At 47.9% G+C, this 17917-nt stretch overlaps 1 protein-coding gene across 1 annotated transcript in view; it reads right to left on the bottom strand.

Moving 5' to 3' along the window:
- LOC140411509 (dynein axonemal heavy chain 6-like) overlaps positions 1-17917 on the bottom strand; it is a 1703852-nt gene that overhangs the window by 384848 nt on the left and 1301087 nt on the right. Inside the window, exons 53-55 of the mRNA XM_072500595.1 lie at positions 13021-13188; positions 7384-7473; positions 3810-4007 (exon numbers count right to left, since the gene is read on the bottom strand). Of these exons, the coding sequence (XP_072356696.1) occupies positions 3810-4007; positions 7384-7473; positions 13021-13188 (456 nt within the window). The remainder of the gene's footprint in view (positions 1-3809; positions 4008-7383; positions 7474-13020; positions 13189-17917) is intronic.

The raw sequence follows: 17917 nt of genomic DNA on the forward strand, positions 1-17917 counted from the left end.
AACCAAACGGAGGATGGGTGGCCTTTTTGCGGCAAATGTTCAGTTGTAAAACAGCACCGTCCCCGTGCCGGGGTCAAGACAGAGCCTGAAAATCGGAGAATGAGCCCCAGAAGCTGTATTAGAACATAGAACATAGAACATAGAACGATACAGCGCAGTACAGGCCCTACTGTACAGTACAGTACAGTACATGTTGCACTGACATGGGAAGTCAAAAAAACAAAAGCCATCTAACCTACACTATGCCATTATCATCCATATGCTTATCCAAGAAACTTTTAAATGCCCTCAATGTTGGCGAGTTCACTACTGTAGCAGGCAGGGCATTCCACGGCCTCACCACTCTTTGCGTAAAGAACCTACCTCTGACCTCTGTCCTATATCTATTACCCCTCAGTTTAAGGCTATGTCCCCTCGTGCCAGCCATTTCCATCCGCGGGAGAAGGCTCTCACTGTCCACCCTATCCAACCCCCTGATCATTTTGTATGCCTCTATTAAGTCTCCTCTTAACCTTCTTCTCTCTAACAAAAACAACCTCAAGTCCATCAGCCTTTCCTCATAAGATTTTCCCTCCATACCAGGCAACATCCTGGTAAATCTCCTCTGCACCCGCTCCAAAGCTTCCACGTCCTTCCTATAATGCGGTGACCGAACTGTACGCAATACTCCAAATATGGCCGTACCAGAGTTTTGTACAGCTGCAACATGACCTCATGACTCCGGAACTTAATCCCTCTACCAATAAAGGCCAACACTCCATAGGCCTTCTTCACAACCCTATCAACCTGGGTGGCAACTTTCAGGGATCTATGTACATGGACACCTAGATCCCTCTGCTCATCCACACTTCCAAGAACTTTACCATTAGCCAAATATTCCGCATTCCTGTTATTCCTTCCAAAGTGAATCACCTCACACTTCCCTACATTAAACTCCATTTGCCACCTCTCAGCCCAGCTCTGCAGCTTATCTATGTCCCTCTGTAACCTGCTACATCCTTCCGCACTGTTGACAACACCACCGACTTTAGTGTCGTCTGCAAATTTACTCACCCACCCTTCTGCGCCCTCCTCTAGGTCATTGATAAAAATGACAAACAGCAACGGCCCCAGAACAGATCCTTGTGGTACGCCACTTGTAACTGAACTCCATTCTGAACATTTCCCATCAACCACCACCCTCTGTCTTCTTTCAGCTAGCCAATTTCTGATCCACATCTCGAAACCACCCTCAATCCCCAGCCTCCGTATTTTCTGCAATAGCCTACCATGGGGAACCTTATCTAACGCTTTACTGAAATCCATATACACCACATCAACTGCTCTACCCTCGTCTACCTGTTCAGTCACCTTCTCAAAGAACTCGATAAGGTTTGGGAGGCATGGCCTACCCTTCACAAAGCCATGCTGACTATCCCTAATCATATTATTCCTATCTAGATGATTATAAATCTTGTCTCTTATAATCCCCTCCAAGACTTTACCCACAACAGACGTGAGGCTCACCGGTCTATAGTTGCCGGGGTTGTCTCTACTCCCCTTCTTGAACAAAGGGACCACATTTGTTATCCTCCAGTCCTCTGGCACTATTCCCGTAGCCAATGATGACATAAAAATCAAAGCCAAAGGCCCAGCAATCACTTTCCTGGCTTCCCAGAGAATCCTAGGATAAATCCCATCAGGCCCCGGGGACATATCTATTTTCAGCCTGACCAGAATTGCCAACACCTCTTCCCTATGTACCTCAATGCCATCTATTCTAATAGCCTGGGTCTCAGCATTCTCCTCCACAACATTATCTTTTTCCTGAGTGAATACTGACGAAAAATATTCATTTAGTATCTCGCCTATCTCTTCAGACTCCACACACAACTTCCCATCCCTGTCCTTGACTGGCCCTACTCTTACCCTAGTCATTCTTTTATTCCTGACATACCTATAGAAAGCTTTTGGGTTTTCCTTGATCCTACCTGCCAAATACTTCTCATGTCCCCTCCTTGCTCGTCTTAGCTCTCTCTTTAGATCCTTCCTCGCTACCTTGTAACTATCAAGCGCCCCAACTGAAACTTCACTCCTCATCTTCACATAGGCCTCCTTCTTCCTCTTAACAAGAGATTCCACTTCTTTGGTAAACCACGGTTCCCTCGCTCGACGCCTTCCTCCCTGCCTGACCGGTACGTACTTATCAAGAACACGCAGTAGCTGTTCCTTAAACCAGCTCCACATATCCAGTGTGCCCAACACTTGCAGCCTACTTCTCCAACCTATCCCCCCCCCCCCCCCCCCAAGTCATGTCTAATGGCATCATAATTGCCCTTCCCCCAGCTAGAACTCTTGCCCTGCGGGGTATACGTATCCCTTTCCATCACTAACGTAAACGTCACCGAATTGTGGTCACTGTCCCAAAAGTGCTCACCTACCTCCAAATCTAACACCTGGCCTGGTTCATTACCCAAAACCAAATCCAATGTGGCCTCTCCTCTTGTTGGCCTGTCAACATATTGTGTCAGGAAACCCTCCTGCACACATTGTACAAAAACGACCCATCTAATGTACCCGAACCATATCTTTTCCAGTCAATATTTGGAAAGTTAAAGTCTCCCATAATAACTACCCTGTTACTTTCGCTCTTATCCAGAATCATCTTCGCCATTCTTTCCTCTACATCCCTAGAACTATTTGGAGGCCTATAGAAAACTCCCAACAGGGTGATCTCTCCTTTCCTGTTTCTAACCTCAGCCCATACTACCTCGGAAGATGAGTCCCCATCCAGCATCCTCTCCGCCACCGTAATACTGTTTTTGACTAGCAGCGCCACACCTCCCCCTCTTTTGCCTCCTTCTCTGAGCTTACTAAAACACCTAAACCCCGGAACCTGCAACAACCATTCCTGTCCCTGCTCTATCCATGTTTCCGAAATGGCCACAACATCGAAGTCCCAACCCATGCTGCCAGTTCCCCTACCTTATTTCGTATACTCCTGGCATTGAAGTAGACACACTTCAAACCACCTACCTGAACACTGGGCCCCTCCTGCGACGTCAAATCTGTGCTCCTGACCTCTATACTCTCAATCTCCCGTACCCTAAAACTACAATCCAGGTTCCCATGCCCCTGCTGTATTAGTTTAAACCCCCCCAAAGAGCACTAACAAATCTCTCCCCCAGGATATTTGTGCCCCTCAGGTTCAGATGTAGACCATCCTGTCTGTAGAGGTCCCACCTTCCCCAGAAAGAGCCCCAGTTATCCAGAAATCTGAATCCCTCCCGCCTGCACCATCCCTGTAGCCACGTGTTTAATTGCTCTCTCTCCCTATTCCTCATCTCATTATCACGTGGCACGGGCAACAACCCAGAGATAACAACTCTGTTTGTTCTAGTTCTGAGCTTCCATCCTAGCTCCCTGAAAGCCTGCCTGACATCCTTGTCCCCTTTCCTACCTATGTCGTTAGTGCCAATGTGGACCACGACTTGGGGGAATTATTTGATTGTGGTCTGGCTCTGTCCCCCTTCATTTGCCGTTTTATTGATTGAATGCAAAAAGAGTGGACATTGCGAAACACCTTTCCTGCCTTTCGTCTGGGTGCAAAATAAACCAACACTTTTATTTTAGCTTCTCTCGGGTTTGCTGTGAGATTTATTCATAGTGGATCAGTACACTCCAAACTTCACGGTTGGGGAAAATACACCACTAGTTATAAAGGGGGAAAGGAAAAAACACCTTTCTGTTTCCAGACAGATGGGGGAACTCAGGAATGTTTAAATTAAACACCTCCTGTCCGTAATAAATTCCACTTATTTTCTTCTTACCTTGATAAGAGACTCATCCGTCAAAAGCAAAACTGTCTTGACACCATTTACCCCTGCTTGCCTGAAGAATTTCTTCAGATCCTCTCTGAAGTCAGTATAGCTGTAGTGCTGTCCGATAGACAGAAGTGCCAGCTCGCAGCCTGCAACGTAACTGGCCAGGGTCGAGTTTGTTAACTTTCCTGTGCTGTCCACCCCAACCTGGTTCACAAAATGATAACACAAACTATTTAGCACGTCTGAAACAGCTGAATAGGAAACCAAGGACTGGAAATCGCAACCCAGAAGTGGAAATGCTGGAAAATCTCAGCAGCTCAGTGAGCACCTGTGGAGGGAGAAAGGGAAAGTTAACGGTTCAGCTTGATGGCTTTGTCAGATCAACTCCTTCCACAGGGCTTCATGTTTTTTTATGGTGGGGTGTGTGGCAGCGGAGCAGAATAAGAGAGAGGCAGCATGAAACAGAGAGAGAGAGGAAGGGAGAGACACCAAAAGAGAGAAAAATATTTGCATTCATTTAGTGCCTTTCTTTTTTAATTCTTTCTTGTGATTTGTGCTTCACTAAGCCAGCATTATTGCCCATCCCTAACTGCCCTTAGTGTCCAAAAAGGTTAAGTGGGGTGACTGGGTTACAGAGATAGGTTGGAAGTGTGGGCTTAAGTGGGGTGCTCTTTCCAAGAGCCGGTGCAGACTTGATGGGCCAAATGGCCTCCTTCTGCACTGTAGATTCTATGATTCAGTGATTTGGAAGGTGCTGCCTCAGGAGCCTTGGTGAGTTCCTGCAGTGCATCTTCTTAAACGTCATGCCGTGCACCTCTGGTGGACGGAGTGAATGTTTGTGGATGGGGTGCCAAGTGGGCAGCTTTGTCCTGGATATTGTTGAGCCTCGTGGAGTGTAATTGGAGCTGCAATCACCCAAGCAAGTACTCCATCACACTGCTACCTTGTGCCCTGTAGGTTGCGGACAGACTTTGGGAAGTCAGGAGGTGAGTTAGTTGGCACTGAATGCCAAGCCTCTGACCTGCTCTAGTAGCCACAATGTTTATATGGCTGGTCTATTTCAGTTTCCGGTCAATGAACCCCCAGGGTGTTGTGCGGATTCAGCAATGTAATGACATTCAATGTCAAGGGGAGATGGTTAGATTCTCTCTTGTTCAAGAAAATCATTACCTGGTACTTATGTGGCATGAATTTAACTGACCACCTGGATATTGTCCAGGTCATATAGGCATGTAACTGCTTCATTATCTGAGGAGCTGTGATTGGTATGACTCCAACTAGCGGAATGATTTCCGCTTGATTGGACTTGACTGGGCTAAAGAGCTGGCTTTGAAAGCAGACCAAGGCAGGCCAGCAGCACGGTTCAATTCCCGTACCAGCCTCCCCAAACAGGCGCCGGAATGTGGCGACAAGGGGCTTTTCACAGTAACTTCATTTGAAGCCCACTTGTGACAATAAGCGATTTTCATTTCATTGACTCCAGTTTAGCTCGGGCTCCTTGATGCCACACTCGGTCAATGCTGCCTTGATGTCGAGGGCAGTCACTCCCACCTCACCTCCAGCATTCAGCTATTTTGTCCATGTTTGAACCAAGGCTGTAATGAGGTCAGGAGCTGAGTGACCCTGACGGAACCCACACTGAGCGTCCGTGAGCAGGTTATTGCTGAGTAAGTGGTGCTTGATAGCACTCTTGATGACTCCTTCCATCACTGTGCTGATGATGGAGAGGAGACTGATAGGGCGGTAATTGGCTGGGCTGGATTTGTCCTGTTTCTTGTGTACAGGACACACCTGGGCATTTTCCATATTGCTGGGTAGTTGCCAGTGTTGTAGCTGTACTGGAACAGCGTGGCTAGGGCAATGGTACTATTGCCATGACGCTGTCAGGGCCCACAGCCTTTTCAGAAACCAGAGCCAGGATTTTCTGATCCCGCGCCGGGTCGGAGAATCGCCAGGGGGGCGCGAGAATCAAGCTATGCCGCTCCGACACCGAGCCGCCGAGCCCGCGTGGTCGCCGCCATGCCAGTCGGGGACCGTTGAAAGTGCCCCCCCCCCCCGGCGATTCTCTGCGTTCGACGGGCCGAGTGCCCACCGAGGTCCGCCGAGTCCCGTTGGCGTGGGTCACGTATGATCCCACCTGGCGGGTTCTGGATGCAGGGGCTGTCCTGGTGGGGAGGGGCCTCCTCGATGGCCAGGGCTGCGATCAGAGCCTGCCGACCGGCGGGTCGGCTAATTCCGCGGAGGGCCTGTGTTCCCCCGTGCCAGGCCCCTGTGGGGCTCCGCCATATTGCCCGGGGGCCAGCGTGGAGATGGCAACCCATGTGCATGGGCAAACTCGCGCCGGCCATGGCGCACATGCGGAGACCCGCGGCGACCATGGCGCACATGCGCAGACCAGCGGCGACCATGGCACGCCGGCTCTCGGTGTTAGACATTTTAGTTGCTGTGATATGAAGAGTCTAAAGTTCTGTTCCTTTTTCACAAACCCCCATTTATTTCATTTCAACAGCTTTGCACAAAACTCGAACTATACACCACCTGACAGAGGCCACCTGAAGCCCCTTTACATATCAGTGTCAATTAATGGATACTTAACATAAATGAGACAACTAATTGCAATGTCTCTTAACCCATTACTTAAGACTCGGTGTCGGAGCAGCGGACAGCACTCCGGCGCCGTTCTAGCCCCCTAGGAAGGGGTGAATGCCTGGGCCTGGACGCCCGTTGATGCCGGTGTCGCTTGCCAATGAAACCCAATGAAATAGGGTTTTTGAACTGTTGTGCATTGCTAAATTGCAGAAAATGTGGCAGACAATTTGTGTACAGTAAGCTCCCCAAAACATTGCTAATTGCCCTTGAGAAGGTTGTGGTGAGCTGCATGCTCGAACTGCTGCAGACTGGGAGATAAATACTGATAATTCCCCTGCCCTTCTTTAAAAGGCATTGAGAGATTTTGTCCATCCACCCGGGTGGGCAGACGGGGCCTCAGCTTAACATCTCATCCAGACAATGGCACCTTGAACAGTGCAGCACCCCCTCCAAACTGCACTGGAGAGTCAGCCTTCAGTTTTGTAGTAAAGCCAAATCTGGGATTTATAAACACTCAACCAGGATTCAGAGATGGGAACATAGAACATACACTTTAGAAGGAGGCCATTCGGCCCATCAAGTCTGACCGACCCACTTAAGCCCTCACTTCCACCCTATCCCTGTAACCCAATAACCCCTCCTAACCTTTTTGGACACTAAGGGCAATTGATCATGGCCAACCCACCTAACCTGCACATCTTTGGACTTTGGGAGGAAACCGGAGCACCCGGAGGAAACCCACGCAGACGCGGGGAGAACGTGCAGACTCCGCACAGACAGTGACCCAAGCCGGGAATCGAACTTGGGATCCTGGCGCTGTGAAGCCACAGTGCTATCCACTTGTGCTACCGTGCTGCCCAGTTGAGAGAGCTACAAACTGAGCCTCAGCTGACGGAAAACAGAGACGGAAGTACTGGCAGTTAGAGAGAGCGAGCGAGGGACGACAGAGACTGACAAACACAGGGGCAGTGAGAGAGACAGTGCTGTGTACCATTATCAGGTGTCCCCCAGGTTGGCTGAAGACTCTGGCAGCCCTGACGATATGCTCCACTGCTTCTTTGAAGAAAACTGGGTGAGTGACCTAGAAATGATAAACACAGAACAAGTCATCATCACACTCACATTAAACATCAACAGCACTGTGGTCAGCATGGTCCAAATCCCCATCCCCATCATGGTTACCATCACCATCATCGTCACCATCACCACAACCGTCCTCATCACTGCCACATCACTGTCACCATCTTCATCATCACCCACATCACATCACCGTCACCACTATCACCTTCACCGACCACATTACCATCACCATCACCAAAACCATCCTCATCACTGCCACATCACTGTCACCATCTTCATCATGGTCCACATCACCATCACCATCATGGTTACCATCACCATCCACAGCACCACCACGATCACCATCACCGACCTCATCACCCTCACCAAAACCTTCTTCACCATCGTCCACATTACCATCATCATCACCGTTACCCTCACCAACCCCATCACCGGTAGCACAGCGGTTAGCATTGTTGCTTCACAGCGCCAGGGACCTGGGTTTGATTCCCGGCTTGGGTAACTGTCTGTGCGGAGTCTGCATGGGTTTCCCCGGGTGCTCCAGTTTCTCCCACAAGAAAGACGTGCTGTTAGGTGAATTGGACATGCTGAATTCTCCCTCAGCCTGCCCGAACAGGCGCCGGAGTGTGGCGATTCGGAGATTTTTCAGAGTAACTTCACTGCAGTGTTAATGTAAGCCTACTGGCGACAACAGAGATTATTATTATTATTACAGCACTGTCACCATCTTCGTCGTCATCACCACCATCGTCCTCATCATGATCACCATCACGATAACGGTCACCATTACCATCCTCACCATTGCCATGATCGACCGAATCACTGCCCCCACCACCATCCTTATCACCGTCAACATCATCATGTTGGAGGAAGAAAAGGTAAAAGATGGGACCTTTCCAGACCCCCACCAAGGCTAACCTCAGCGTGACTAGACTGCAGGGGCGCAGGGCCTTGCCAGCGAAATGGGAATGCCCGAGCCAACCTCGGAGCGACAGGTACCCGCCCGACCCCACCAGAAGGTGAACCCAACCTCACCGCCCCACGACCCCTCCGACCAGACCGTCTCACGCACAACCCCCTCCAGTAACCCTGACACCGCCATCATCCACGACTCCTCCGAACGCAATCACTTACCTTACGCAAAGCCAGCCCTGCCATCCAAGAGCTGCTGCCGACCCAAGAAGAGGGTCACTATCACATTCCTCATCACCATCACTGTCATCATCCTCATCACCATTATCATCATCCTCATCACCATTACCCTCACTATCTTCACCCTCACTACCATCATCCTCATCGCCATCACCATTATCATCATCCTCATCACCATTACCCTCACTATCTTCACCCTCACTACCATCATCCTCATCGCCATCACCATTATCATCATCCTCATCACCATCACCATTATCATCACCATTATCATCATCACCATCTTCACCCTCACTATCATCATCCTCATCGCCATCACCATTATCATCATCCTCATCACCCTCACTATCTTCACCCTCACTATCATCATCCCCATCGCCATCACCATTACCCTCAATATCATCATCCTCATCGCCATCACCATTACCCTCACTATCATCATCTTCATTACCATCGATATAGGATCAGAAGGCATAGAATCTCTGTGGGTAGAGTTGGGGAATCGCAAAGGTAAAAAGACCCTGATGGGAGTTATGTACAGGCCCCCTAGCAGTAGTCAAGATGTGGGGCAGAAAATAAATCAGGAGATAAAAAAGGCAATATTACAATAATCATGGGGGACTTCAATATGCAGGTGGACTGGGAAAACCAGATTTTTTGGGAGCAGCTTGTGACAGAGCCCACTAGGGAACAGGCAATTCTGGATTTGGTGATGTGTAATGAGGCAGACTTGATTAGGGAACTTAAGGTGAAGGAACCCTTAGGAAGCAGTGACCACAATATGATAGAATTCACCCTGCAGTTTGAGAGGGAGAAGCTGTAATCAGATGTAACGGTATTACAATTTAATAAGGGTAACTACAAAGACATGAGGGAGGAGCTGGCCAGAGTTGATTGGAGAAGGAGCCTAGCAGGGAAGACAGTGGAACAGCAATGGCAGGAGTTTTTGGGGGTTATTAGGGAGGCACAGCAGAAATTCATCCCAAGGAGGAGGAAACATGCTAAGGGGAGGACAAGGCATCCATGGCTGACGAGCGATGTTAAGGACAGCATAAAGGCTGAGGAAAAAGCATACAAAGTGGCAAGGATTAGTGGGAAGCCAGAGGATTGGGAATCATTTAAAAGCGAGCAGAGGACAACTAAAAAAGCAATAAGGGGGTAGAAGGTGAAGTACGAGTGCAAGTTAGCTAGTAATATAAAGGAAGATAGGAAGAGATTTTTTCAATATATAAAAGGTAAGAGAGAGGCAAAAATAGACATTGGACCACTAGAAAATGTGGCTGGAGAAGTAATAATAGAAAACAAAAAAATGGCAGACAAACTGAATAGTTACTTTGCATCAGTCTTCACGGTGGAAGACACCAGTGGGATGCCAGAGCTCCAGAACCAGGGGGCAGAGGTGATGCAGTGACCATTACTAAGGAGAAGGTTCTGGGGAAACGGAAAGATCTGAAGGTGGATAAGTCACCTGGACCGGATGGACTGCACCCCAGGGTCCTAAAAGAGATAGCTGAGGAGAGTGTGGAGGCATTAGTGATGATCTTTCAGGAATCACTGGAGGCAGGAAGGGTCCCAGAGGACTGGAAGGTGGCTAATGTAACACCACTGTTTAAGAAGGGAGGGAGGCAGAAGATGGGAAATCATAGGCCAGTTAGCCTGACTTCGACCATTGGTAAGATTTTAGAGTCTGTTATTAAAGATGAGATCGCGAAGTACTTGGAAGTGCATGGTAAAATAGGACTGAGTCAGCACGGCTTCGTCAAGGGGAGGTCGTGTCTGACAAACTGTTAGTGTTCTTTGAGGAGGTAACAAGGAAGTTAGACAAAGGAGAACCAGTGGACGTGATTTATTTAGATTTCCAGAAGGCCTTTGACAAGGAGCCGCATAGGAGACTGTTAAATGAGTTAAGAGCTAATGGTGTTCAGGGTAAGGTCCTGGCATGGATAGAGGATTGGCTGACTGGCAGAAGGCAGAGAGTGGGGATAAAGGGGTCTTTTTCAGGATGGCAGCCGGTGACTAGTGGTGTGCCTCAGGGGTCTGTGCTGGGACCACAACTTTTTACAATATACATTAATGATCTGGAAGATGGTCCTGAAGGCACTGTTGCTAAGTTTGCAGATGATACAAAGATCTGTAGAGGGACAGGTAGTATTGAGGAAGCAAGGGGGCTGCAGAAGGACTTGGACAGGCTAGGAAAGTGGGCATTGAAGTGGCAAATGAAATACAATGTGGAAAAGTGTGAGGTTACGCACTTTGGAAGGAGGAATCCAGGCATAGAATATTTTCTAAATGGAGAAATACTTCGGAAAGCAGAAGCACAAAGGGACTTGGGAGTCCTTGTTCACGATTCTCTTAAGGTTAATATGCAGGTTCAGTCGGCAGTTAAGAAGGCAAATGCAATGTTAGCATTCATGTCAAGAGGGCTAGAATACAAGACCAGGGATGTACTTCTGAGGCTGTATAAAGCTCTGGTCAGACCCCATTTGGAGTATTGTGAGCAGTTTTGTGCCCTGTATCTATGGAAGGATGTGCTGGCCTTGGAAAAGGTCCAGAGGAGATTCACAATAACATTCCCTGGAATGAAGAACTTGTCGTATGAGGAACGGTTGAGGACTCTGGGTCTGTACTCGTTGGAGTTTAGAAAGATGAGAGGGAATCTTATTGAAACGTACAAGATACTGCGAGGCCTGGATAGAGTGGACGTGGAGTAGATGTTTCCACTTGTTGGAAAAACTAGAACCAGAGGACACAATCTCAGACTGAAGAGGCGATCCTTTAAAACAGAGCTGAGGAGGAATTTCTTCAGCCAGAGGGTGGTGAATCTGTGCAACTCTGCCGCAGAAGGCTGTGGAGGCCAATTCACTGAGTGTCTTTAAGACAGAGATAGATATGTTCTTGATTAATAAGGGGGCTAAATATCAGCCATGATTGAATGGCGGAGCAGACTCGCTGGGCCGAGTGGCCTAATTCTGCTCCTATGCCATGGTCTTATCACCATTACCCTCACTCTCATCATCCTCATCGCCATTGTCTTCACTATCACCAGCCTCATCACCATCACTCTCATCATCCTCATCACCGTCACCATTACCCTCACTATCATCATCCTCATCACCATCACCATCACTATCATCATCCTCATCACCATCACTATCACCATCACCATCACCATTACCCTCACTATCATCATCCTCATCACCGTCACCATTACCCTCACTATCATCCTCATCACCATCACCATCACCATCACCATCACCATCATCATCTTCATCACCATTACCCTCACTATCACCATCCTCATCACCATCACTAACATCATCCTCACCACTGTCATTATCCTCACCACTGTCATTATCCTCACCACTGTCATCATCCTCATCACTGTCTTCATCCTCATCATTATCACCAGCCTCATCACTGTCATTATCCTCATCGCCATCACCATTATCCTCACTATCATCACCATCACTGTCATCATCCTCATCACCATCACCATTACCCTCACTATCATCCTCATCACTGTCATCATCCTCATCACCATCACCATTACCCTCACTATCATCACCCTCACTATCATCCTCATCACTGTCATCATCCTCATCGCCATCACGATCAGCCTCATCACTGTCATTATCCTCATTGCCATCATCATTACCCTCACTATCATCACCATCACTGTCATCATCCTCATCACCATCACCATTACCCTCACTATCATCACCATCACCATTACCCTCACTATCATCCTCATCACTGTCATCATCCTCATCGTCATCACCAATACCCTCACTATCATCCTCATCACTGTCATCATCCTCATCGCCATCACCATTACCCTCACTATCATCATCCTCATCACCATCCTGCCGCCATCATCGTCGCCATCACTAGCGTTGTCCTCATCACCATCACCGCCAGCATTAACGTCACCATTACCCTCATTAACATCGTTCTGAGCACCGTAATCATCATCGTCCTCATCACCATCATCATCGTTGTCCTCACCACCATCCTCATCGCCATTCACATCACCGTCATCATCATTGTCCTGATCACCATTCACATCACCGTCACCATCATCATCATTGTCCTCATCACCATCCTCATCGCCATTCACATCACCGTTATCATCATTGTCCTCATCACCATTATCATCATCATCATTGTCCTCATCACCATCCTTACCATCATTGTTCTCATCTCCATCACCATCACCTTCCTCACCACCATCAGTGTTATCAAAACCAACCCCATCACCCACCAACTGTAAGTATGTGTGCGGGTGGTGGGGGGGGGGGGGGAAGTGGGGGGGGGGGGGGGGGGGAGTTAGTATATATAATTTATTCTCAGTGTACGGGGGTGTGTCTTGGATTTGCTATCATTTTCTGTATCTTACTTTCATATTGCCAGAGCTGTGCCTAAAGTGGTAATCCGCCAAAACATTTTCCAGTTTCCTCGTATCTATAATCTGTTTGTAGATTCTGCTGCTGCTTGGGACATTTATATCCAAAAAATTTCCAAACATAAAAGAGTCGGCCATCAGCTGTGTCGGACTCCATTTCACCTGTCAGTTCAATAACCAGAGAACTCGATCAATGTAACAGTTTATAACAAGACAATGCCTCTTCAATAAAGACCTTGTATTAAACATCTCTGATATAGACATGGAGTAAAACCCCTATCTAATACAGACATTGTGTTAAGCCCATCTCTAATAGACATTGAGTAAAACCCCTATCTAATGCAGACATTGTGTTAAACCCATCTCTAATAGACATTGAGTAAAACCCCTATCTAATACAGACATTGCGTTAAACCCATCTCTAATAGACATTGAGTAAAACCCCTATCTAATGCAGACATTGTGTTAAACCCATCTCCAATATAGACATTAGACAGAGTAGGCTGCGCACGTGAAGGAGACACATCCTGAGTGAGACACAGCCAGAGTGGGAATTGGAACTTGGTAATTCGGCACGGAGTGGGAGGACGTGCTGTTTCCCTTTTTGTTCTGTTTTCTTTGTTTGGCTTTGTAACTGGTAATGTGCAGGGAGAGATCCAGAGTGCATTCTGGAAAGCAGGGAGAAAACCAGGGAGCACCCTGGGAAGGTAGGTGATATAAAATCTTACCCCCAGGTTCCAGCGGCCTTCATTTTCGGGAGCGGGAGAGAGAGAGTCGGGGATATTCTGCTATTCTGAGTGATCCGACTTGAGGGGGGGGGGGGGGACTGATTAGTGACGTTACAGGAAAGAGGAAAGCTGTGACCTGATTGGCTGGTAAGGAATCTGCACTGAATTTAAAAATTAAATTAAATTATGTTAAACTAATTCAACATAATTAATTAATTACTTAATCATAATTTAGAGGGGTATCTAAGCCAGAGACCGGAGAGTACTGTATTTAGTATTTACATTTATAGTAGAAATCTAGTGCTAGGAAACATAGTTAACAGTAACTTTTTTTAAAAAAATGTATTTTTAAATTTAATTTACTAATTAATTAACACAATGTCAATTAGAGGGGTGCAGTGCTCTGACTGTGAGATGTGGCAGGTCCGGGAGGCTTCCAGCGTCCCGGATGGCTACATCTGCAGAAAGTGCACCCAACTGGAGCTCCTCACAGACCGCATGGTTCGGTTGGAGCAGCAGTTGGATGCACTTAGGAACATGCAGGTGGCGGAAAGCGTCATAGATCGCAGTTATATAAATGTGGTCACACCCAAGGTGCAGGCAGAGAAATGGGTGACCACCAGAAAGGGCAGGCAGTCAGTGCAGGAATCCCCTGTGGTTGTCCCCCTCTCGAACAGGTATACCGCTTTGGATACTGTCGGGGGGGATAGCCTATCAGGGGAAAACAGCAGCAGCCAGTGCAGTGGCACCACGGCTGGCTCTGATGTTCAGAAGGGAGGGTCAAAGCGCAGAAGAGTAATAGTAATAGGGGACTCTATAGTCAGGAGCACAGATAGGCGCTTCTGTGGACGTGAAAGAGACTCCAGGATGGTATTTTGCCTCCCTGGTGCCAGGGTCCAGGATGTCTCAGAACAGGTAGCGGGCATCCTGAAGGGAGAGGGCAAACAGGCAGAGGTCGTTGTACATATTGGTACTAACGACATAGGCAGGAAGGGGGATGAGGTCCTACAGCAGGAGTCCAGGGAGCTAGGCAGAAAGTTAAAAGACAGGACCTCAAGGGTTGTAATCTCGGGATTACTCCCTGTGCCACGTGCCAGTGAGGCTAGAAATAGGCAGATAGAGCAGCTAAACACGTGGCTAAACAGCTGGTGAAGGAGGGAGTGTTTCAGTTATCGGGACCACTTGGAGTTCTTCCAGGGCAGGTGTCATGAACCTTCTGTATAAGAAGGACGGGTTACATCTAAACTGGAGAGGCATAAATATCCTGGCCGCGAGGTTTGCTGGTGTCACATGGGAGGGTTTAAACTAGTATGGCAGGGGTTGGGTACCGGAGCAATAGGTCAGAAGGTGAAAAGATTGAGGGAGAACTAGGAAATAGGGCCAGTATAATCCAGGGAACTACAGGCTGGTGAGCTGGTGGTAGGGAAATTACTGGAGAGAATTCTTCGAGACAGGATATACTCCCATTTGGAAGCAAGTGGACGTATTGGCGAGAGGCAGCACGGTTTTGTGAAGGAGAGGACGTGTCTCACTAATTTGATAGAGTTTTTCGAGGAGGTCACAAAGATGATTGATGCAGGTAGGGCAGTGGATGTTGTCTATGTGGACTTCAGTAAGGCCTTTGACAAGGTCCCTCATGGCAGACTGGTACAAAGGGTGAAGTCACATGGGGTCAAGGGTGAGCTGGCAAGGTGGATACAGAACTGGCTAGGTCATAGAAGGCAGAGAGTAGGAATGGAAGGGTGCTTTTCTAATTGGAGGGCTGTGACTAGTGGTGTTCCGCAGGGATCAGTGCTGGGACCTTTGCTGTTCATAGAACATAGAAAATAGAAAATACAGCACAGAACAGGCCCTTCGGCCCACGATGTTGTGCCGAACCTTTGCCCTAGATTAATCATAGATTATCATTGAATTTACAGTGCAGAAGGAGGCCATTCGGCCCTTTGAGTCTGCACTGGCTCTTGGAAAGAGCACCCTACCCAAACTCAACACCTCCACCCAACACCAAGGGTAATTTTGGACACTAAGGGCAATTTATCATGGCCAATCCACCTAACCTGCACATCTTTGGACTGTGGGAGGAAACCGGAGCACCCGGAGGAAACCCACGCAGACACGGGGAGGATGTGCAGACTCTGCACAGACAGTGATCCAAGCCGGTGTTCGTAGTCTATACAAATGATTTGGAGGAAAATGTAACTGGTCTGATTAGTAAGTTTGCGGATGACACAAAGGTTGGTGGAATTGCGGATAGTGATGAGGACTGTCAGAGGATACAGCAGGATTTAGATCATTTGGTGACTTGGGCGGAGAGATGGCAGATGGAGTTTAATCCGGACAAATGTGAGGTAATGCATTTTGGAAGATCTAATGCAGGCAGGGAATATACAGTGAATGGTAGAACCCTCAAGAGAATTGACAGTCAGAGAGATCTAGGTGTACAGGTCCACAGGTCATTGAAAGGGGCAACACAGGTGGAGAAGGTAGTCAAGAAGGCATACGGCATGCATGCTTTCATTGATCGGGGCATTGAGTATAAATATTGGCAAGTCATATTGCAGCTGTACAGAACCTTAGTTAGGCCACACTTGGAGTATAGTGTTCAATTCTGGTCACCACACTACCAGAAGGATGTGGAGGCTTTAGAGAGGGTGCAGAGGAGATTTACCAGGATGTTGCCTGGTATGGAGAGCATTAGCTATGAGGAGAGGTTGAATAAACTTGGTTTGTTCTCACTGGAACAAAGGAGGTTGAGGGGCGACCTGATAGAGGTCTACAAAATTATGAGGGGCATAGACAGAGTGGATAGTCAGAGACATTTTCCCAGGGTCGAGGGGTCAATTACTAGGGGGCATAGATTTAAGGTGCAAGGGGCAAGGTTTAGAGGAGATGTACGAGGCAAGTTTTTTTACACAAAGAGTAATGGGTGCCTGGAACTCGCTGCCGGAAGAGGAGGTGGAAGCAGGGACGATAGTGACGTTTAAGGGGCATCTTGACAAATACTGAATAGGATGGGAATAGAGGGATACGGACCCAGGAAGTGTAGAAGATTTTAGTTTAGATGGGCAGCATGGTTGGCGCATGCTTGGAGGGCCGAAGGGCCTGTTCCTGTGCTGTACTTTTCTTTGTTCTTTGTTTAAATGCAATGATAGTATTCATGTCAAGAGGGCTAGAATACAAGACCAGTGATCTATTTCTGAGGCTGTATAAAGCTCTGGTCAGACCCCATTTGGAGTATTGTGAGCAGTTTTGTGCCCCGTATCTATGGAAGGATGTGCTGGCCTTGGAAAAGGTCCAGAGGAGATTCACAATAACATTCCCTGGAATGAAGAACTTGTCGTATGAGGAACGGTTGAGGACTCTGGGTCTGTACTCGTTGGAGTTTAGAAGGATGAGAGGGAATCTCATTGAAACTTACAGGATACTACATGGCCTGGATAGAGTGGACGTGGAGAGGATGTTTCCACTTGTAGGAAAAACAAGAACCAGAGAACACCATCTCAGACTAAAGGGATGATCCTTTAAAACAGAGATGAGGATGCAAATACTTCAGCCAGAGGGTGGTGAATCTGTGGAACTCTTTCCTACAGAAGGCTGTGGAGGCCAAATCACAAATCATAAGACAGAGATAGATAGGTTCGTGAACAATAGGGGGATCAGTGGTTATGGGGAGAAGGCAGGAGAATGGGGATGAGAAAATATCAGCCATGATTGAATGGCGGAGCAGACTCGATGGGCCGAGTGGCCGAATTCTGCTCCTCTGTCTTATGGTCTTATGGCTTTGCATTGTACTTAATTGTTTATTGGTGTTTCTTGTGGTTGCTCTGTACTTGTCTTTCTTTTTTGTAAAAGGAGCAAGGTGGGCTTGGGTGGGGTGCAGACTCGATAGGCCAAATGGCCTCCTTCTGCACTGTAAATTCTATGAATTCTATGACTGTTCCCGTGTCTGCGTGGGTTTCCTCCCGGTGCTCAGGGTTTCCTCCCACAAGTCCTGAAAGACGTGCTGTTAGGTGAATTGGACATTCTGAATTCTCCCTCTGTGACCCGAACAGGCACCGGAATGTGGCGACGAGGGGGTTTACACAGTAACTTCATTGCAGTGTTAATGCAAACCTACTTGTGACAATAAAGATTATTATTATGATGTGGATGTGGAGTCACAT

The sequence above is a fragment of the Scyliorhinus torazame genome, chromosome 4 (genome assembly GCF_047496885.1).
Source record: "Scyliorhinus torazame isolate Kashiwa2021f chromosome 4, sScyTor2.1, whole genome shotgun sequence".
In the NCBI taxonomy this organism is placed as follows: domain Eukaryota; kingdom Metazoa; phylum Chordata; class Chondrichthyes; order Carcharhiniformes; family Scyliorhinidae; genus Scyliorhinus; species Scyliorhinus torazame.